Consider the following 6,825-nt stretch of genomic DNA (forward strand, 5'->3'; position numbering starts at 1 on the left):
TTACCTTTTTCTTACAACAAATACTTATTTGTTGTAAGAAAAAGGTGACCTCGAAAAACGTGATTTCTTGACCTGGAAAGCCTGGAAAAGACCTTGCAGTTTTATCTAGGAATCGCTGGACACCCTGATTTAACTCTAGAATGTTTTTGTAAAAATATATGTATGAATTATGATATATATTTGTTTAAACAATTAATACTTTAAATTATCTTTAATACTCTATAAATCGCAACATAAATTCTTGTGCATTTAAGAACTAGAAGAAGAAAAAGGAGAAGAAATCGAATTATGATTTTAGATATTGGGAGCCCAGCTGCGACGGATGAGGTGTCCGGGGTCTCGATTTCGACCGCAGCAGCAGAGGGAACGGGATCTCTCATCTGCAGCGGATTTACCGACTTTACCGCCTCCAAAGAGCAATCGGCACCGGTGCCTTCTGCAGTCTTACCAGGGGTCACAAAACCCACCACTCCGAGTGCAGCGATCGTTTCTGTGGTACCAAATTCTGCATCCACATCGTCTGCTGGCACTGGAGTTCCGGTCGTCGAAACAGCTCCGTCCGCCGTCAGTGAAATCGCGAAGAGTGGCACTGACATGGTGGCAAGTCAACTCAAATTTATTTTTCATTCATTATCATCTATCGGAATTATTTTCCGTAATTATTATTATTTTAACGAAATTTATTTTATATATTAGCCATTTATTCTTACCGTATATATTTTGCTGAATTAAAGTTTGACCTAATTTTTCTAGCCCCGAATTATCATTTGGCTTGATTTATATTTTTCCAAATTGCCATTTGTTATCATTTATATTCGTTTCGCGTAAATTAGTTTTAGATTATTATGAATATTCATTTTATACTTTGTCGGAAATTGCATTTTCACGAATTTGCATTCTAAGTACATTCTACTTTCCTGAGCTTGCACTGCAACGAATTTTCATTTTGTTTACACTGCAAGAACAGCATTTTCAAGTTTGTGTCATATTACTTTTAGGGTAGAGTTTGATAATTAAGCGTTTTTCGTTTTTTTTTCACATTTTTTGCTGTCAGCTAATATGATTTAAACGTTTTCAAATTTAAATTGAGAGATGCTCATTAAATAATTTAGAAAGCATTAAATTTTGTCGACCTTCAAATTGAACTTATTCAGCGTAGAAAGGCTTGCAATTTGCAGTTCTTAAAAATTTAATTTTGATTTAAAATGCAGTTTCGAAAGTTTGTCGTATGACATTTGAAGATAATAGGGCCGTTGCAAAAAAAGTCATTTGTTTTTCAAGTTTGACCTTTAATAAAAAAATAGAAAACAATTTTTACTAAAGCGAAAATATCTTTCGTTAATAGTATCTATTTTTTATTTTATTTTAATATGTAAAATTTTAAATATGTAAATGCTGTCACTGTTTAGTAGAAGTTCCTATGAAATCGGTCAACTGTTTCGACTTTTTTTATTCGAGACTTGGGAGTTAGCCAATAAGGCCTTTAAAAGTAGTTTTCTACTTCGAGGGGAAAAATAATGTGAAATACAAAATAAAATTTTTGAATAACTATTTTATGAATTTAAAGTAATTAAAAAAGAATAATAAAATAATATCTAAAATTCTTGAGAAAATACAGAAAGATTTTTGAAGATTTCATATATTTTAAATCAAAATTTCAATAAGAAAGTTAATTTTCAACCAAAAAAGATTAATTTTGAATCAAATAGACGAATTTTCAACTAAAGAATATTAATTATCAACACAAATCTAATAGTTCATGTTTCAATTAAAAAATATTTTAATTTTAAATAAAAAAGTGTTGGCTTTATAAAAAAACACGAATTTTGAACAAAATAGTTGAATTCTTAAACAAAACAGCTTAATTTTCTAATAAACAGTTGCATTTTAAAATAAAAAACACGAATTTTCAACAAAATAGATGAATTTTTAATTAAACAAATAATTTCTAGTCAAGATAGAACAAAAATTGCAACTAAATTAGAATTTGAGGCACAAATAATTTTCAACACAAAATAAAACCTTCCAATAACTATTTATTTATTTTTAAGTTTATATAAATATAATTTTACTAGGTTTCTTGTGAAAATTCAGACAGTTTTTTATTTTACTGAATTTTACCAAATTTTAGAAAACAATTAGTTAAGTTAAAAAGATATTCAGGACTTGCAGAAATTTCGATGGAATTTGAAAATATTTGATAATTTTTCGGAAATTTTAAAATAATTTTAATCTACTAAAAACTTCTGAAATTCCTAAATATATTTTAACGAAGTCTCTCGTCCCGAAATTCGGGAAAAGCTTCGACAAATTCGGGAAAAGCTTCGACAAATATTTTTCAGACAATTTTTTTACATCTTTTGAAATGTTCAAACATTCTTTAAAAATTAATTTTGCAAATTAAAAAAATCATAGACTCTAACCTTTTTTGTTCAAAAGTTTCAAAATTCTACTTAGTGCTTGAAATTTTTAGAATTTTTAAAAGTGAAAAATGATTTTTGCATATTTTCAAAAATTCTAAATATCTCTTAAATCATGTGAAATGTTTTGAAATATTTTTTAATTTTTTCTTAAAAATAATTTTGCAAAATAAAAAATCATTTTAAATTTTTCGAGGAATCTTAAAAAAAAATTTTCTCTAGGAACATTTCAAAATTCTTAAAAAGCTTATTTGTCATAATCAGTGGTAAAAATCTACATTTTGTTAAACAAACTTTTGAAATATTCTCCATATTTAAATTATTTTTTAATCTTTTCAAAATTTCCAAGACTTCGAAACTTGATTTGATATAATTCAAAGTTTTCAACAACAAAAATTTTAATCTTGCAGAGTTAAAAGGAATTTCTTACAATCTTCCAGATTCTTTTTCGACACATTTTTAAATCTTCAAAACTGAAGATTAATACCTTAAAATAAAACCTATATCGTTTAAAATTTTTTAAAAGTTTTATTGTTGGTACCAGTAACATTTTGGTTACCGTTACCGACCATTTTCTTCTTATCGGTACATAATTGGATTTTTTCATCTCTTTAAAAGTGTGAAAAAGCCTAAAAATTAAAGCGTGATAATAAAATGTTATGAACCGAATTATTCGCCAATATAGAACAAAAAACATGAAAAATTATAATTTTCTTTTTATCAGTAATATTTATAAAAGTTCAGAAATACATTTAATCACAAAATGGAATGATTTATTTTGAAATTTCATGAACTAAATTGATGATGCAGCAAATTCTTAATCTTTATTTATAGATAATTATGTATAACCTCATTTGATATGAACAATGGGTTATGAATAGAATCCTTTTGTAATTTTCTTAACATGTGGTCAATAAGTTAAGAACAGAATTGTTGCCTCTATTATTAAAGAATCATTTGCAATTTAAATTTTTCGGATTAAAATTCTTTATTTTAAATTGTCATTTACAAAAGTCCGTAAAATTAAAGAGAAATTTCTGAAAACAGCTGCTAAAAGTCATATCCATGCAATATGCAGGTTTGCGACAACAATGTGTCCGATATTTTCGAGATATTTGGTAACATCACTTTTTTTAGACAGGATTACTAATTGTTTATCTTCAATTTTCATCTAAATAAGGAATTTAAACCAGATTTTATTTTACAAATATGTAAAGAGTAGGTTATTTATTATTTAACCCTCAAACGGTACACTGGTGCGAATTTGCACCCAAATTTTTTTCTCCATTTTGTTGGCATTTACGCAAACACAGCTGCAGCGGATTATCCCCACATTTTCATTGATATTTAAATTAAATATAATTATCGTAAATAATGTAACGGCCCTATTAGATATCCTAATATTCCAAAACTTGTATAGTTGAATACCGAGTGGGCACAAGTAGAAGTAATAAACCTTATCAACGATGGAAGTGGTCTTGGCTTTGGAATCATCGGCGGCCGAAGCACAGGCGTTGTCGTCAAAACTATTCTCCCTGGTGGAGTCGCTGATCGCGTAAGTTGATTTTGAAAGAGAAACTAAAAAAACCTTTATAAATTTGAGCATAATATTACAGTTTTTTCGATGCTGTTGCAAAGATTTTAGTTAAATATTCCAGTATTTTACATTCTCGAGTTTTTTATTCTCCAATATCCTAAAATATTGTTGCAGGATAATAGGCTGCAAAGTGGAGATCATATATTGCAAATCGGAGAAGTCAATCTCCGTGGAATGGGAAGTGAACAGGTCGCAGCTGTTCTCAGACAATCGGGAACTCATGTTCGACTTGTCGTTGCACGTCCAGTCGAACCTACTTCCCCCGACTACCAGGTATTATTATATGTATTTAAAAAATTATAATTCATCATTAGAGAACAACTGATGACTCAATCTTTAACATTTTATTTTAAATTAATATTAATTATTATTTTATTCCTTGTAACTCAAGTTTCCCCCTACTTTTTTGTTTTTTTTCAATTTAAACCCATTTTTTTTCTTCTTTTTTTCATTACTTCTTGAAGATTTTACTTCTTCAGGCCCTCGGAAGCCATGCACCGATCGTACCAACAAAAATCCTGGGCGATCCAGATGAACTCGATCGTCATTTGATTCATTCAACTCCAGAAACTTATAATGTCCGACACGCGAAAACAGATTTAAACTACGACAATGGATATATGTACTCTCAGGAACCGGATATCGAAATGCACGTGAGTAACTTAAATTATACAAAATTAAATTTTCAATTTTATTGTAAAAATAGGCAATACATAAGACTTTCTTTTTATTCAGAAATTTTCAAGGGAAAATACGATTAATTGATTCTAAAATTTTTGTTCGTATTACAAACCTTAACGGTTAAATATTTTAAGGTTAAAAATGTTCTGAATTAAATAATTTGAAATTCATTAATTAAAGAACTAATAACAGGGTGTCCGCTGAACCGGGAACCTGGAAATTTTCTGTACTAGTAAAACCGGGAAATGATAGTGAATTTATTTTAGACCGGGAATTTTACAAATTTGAGAAGAAAAATTTTTCCAAGTTCGATTTTAACCATTTTTAAAATAATTAGTTGAATTATTTCTATTTTATTTATTATTTTTTTTATTATTTTTATTTTATTTTCTTTAATTGTGATATCATTCAGTTTATAATGCGTCATTCGAAAATCTTTTACTTCACAAAATTTTCAATTTTTTTTTAAGTGTACATTTTTAATATAAAGAATGACAAAATGCAGTCATGGAAGTTTTAAACAATTGGAAATTAAAAGCGTTTCATATTGAAAATTTATACTAAAAAACATTGTTATTTGATCAAAATTTAAGAATTCCCATAGTTTTATCATGAAAATTATATTGGCTTAACTCAAAAGCCTTAGTCGTAAAAGAATGGAAATAATTTGAAACTGAATTGTTTGAAATGGAAAGCCTTGAATCGTTTAAATTTCTAGGAGCTTTTAAACTTTGAAAGGCTTCAAAATATTTAAAAAAATTTCTTATGATTGCTACGGAAATTAAAAATGATTTTTCATTTCGTAAAATTATTTGAAATTCGAATTATTTAAAAAGATATTTATAAAGTTATGAGAAACTGTTAATAATAATTTTAAATTTAAAAAAATTGAAACAACTTATATTTTTAAAGATTTTGAACTAAAATTTTGAAGGTTTTTAAGGATATTTAAACTATTTAAAATTAAAATAATCCAAATGTAATGTAAAAATTGTTTAAGTTTTAATTTTTTTAGCTTAAAGTTGGTTAAAATACTATATTTTTTCAAATTTAATGATTGATTCTTCAATTTGGAGCATTGAAAATAATAAAATAGATTTATATTTTTGGAACTGAATCTTTGAACTCTACAATTTATCAAAGTTCAAAATTGTACATTTTTCAGTTTAAATGCATTAAATTAAAAATGATTTAACTGAAAAGTGTTACTACTTTCCATTTTATTGGTATAAGTTATTAAGTATTTAAATACACAATTTTGGAATTGAAAAACTTTGAAACTAAAATTTTATAAGTTTAAAATTTAAGAGTTCCACCTTGAATGCTTTCATTTGTACTTTAATATTTTTGAAATAAAATAATTTTAACGAGAATAAACCCGAATGAAAAAATCAAATTATCGAAAATTTAAAGCCCGAATTTTTTAAATTCCGATATTAGTATATTTCTGAAATTTAAAATTCCCGACGAGTAACAAAAATTAATATTTAGCATTATTTTGTTATGTATTAGAGTACCATTTTATTTGTTATACCTACGTACGTATATGGATTTTTTGCTTTTGTTATTTTTCACTTTCTGAAGATTTCAATTTTGTTGATAACATCGGTATTTTTATTTTTATTTGTAGATTAGAAATTTCAGGGTATTTCTCTGCCAGGAATTACGTTTGCAGTACTTTTCATGTTCGGAATTTTTTCTTGAAAAAATTATTTGTCTAATTATTTAAAATGTAAATGAACCAATATTTTGGCTCTGTTTTTAGTTTAGATAGAAATCTTTCTAAAAAATCGTTTATTTGAACGTTTAGAATTTCAATTAGAATCTGAAAATAATATTTAATTAAGAGGTTTCGGATCTTTCAAGCTGAGGATAATTATGATATGGACTTATGTGGATTGTTTTAGAATGAATGAAGTTTCGAAATTAATTTGAAAGTGTTGGGATTCGCAATCCGCGCCCTTCAATAATATTCAAATGAACTATTTCCTATAGAGGACAGATCTGTGCCTCACATACATATGAGGCATTATTCCTCAACTGCCCCAACTCAAAAAGTCATGTTTTTCGATTGTCTCTAAATTCTGGGAATATGTTCGCCTATCCAACAGTAGTTAATCCACAAAC

General features: G+C 27.1%; 1 protein-coding gene across 2 annotated transcripts in view; it reads left to right on the forward strand.

Moving 5' to 3' along the window:
• The window catches only part of LOC117167152 (patj homolog), a 96,339-nt gene that overhangs the window by 37,741 nt on the left and 51,773 nt on the right, over positions 1-6,825 (forward strand). Inside the window, exons 7-10 of one of the 2 annotated variants that reach the window (XM_033351876.1) lie at positions 299-600; positions 3,841-3,975; positions 4,132-4,290; positions 4,482-4,670. In XM_033351876.1, the coding sequence (XP_033207767.1) occupies positions 299-600; positions 3,841-3,975; positions 4,132-4,290; positions 4,482-4,670 (785 nt within the window). The remainder of the gene's footprint in view (positions 1-298; positions 601-3,840; positions 3,976-4,131; positions 4,291-4,481; positions 4,671-6,825) is intronic. The other variant, XM_033351884.1, reaches the window with a different exon arrangement.

This window comes from Belonocnema kinseyi, chromosome 1 (genome assembly GCF_010883055.1).
Source record: "Belonocnema kinseyi isolate 2016_QV_RU_SX_M_011 chromosome 1, B_treatae_v1, whole genome shotgun sequence".
Taxonomy (NCBI): domain Eukaryota; kingdom Metazoa; phylum Arthropoda; class Insecta; order Hymenoptera; family Cynipidae; genus Belonocnema; species Belonocnema kinseyi.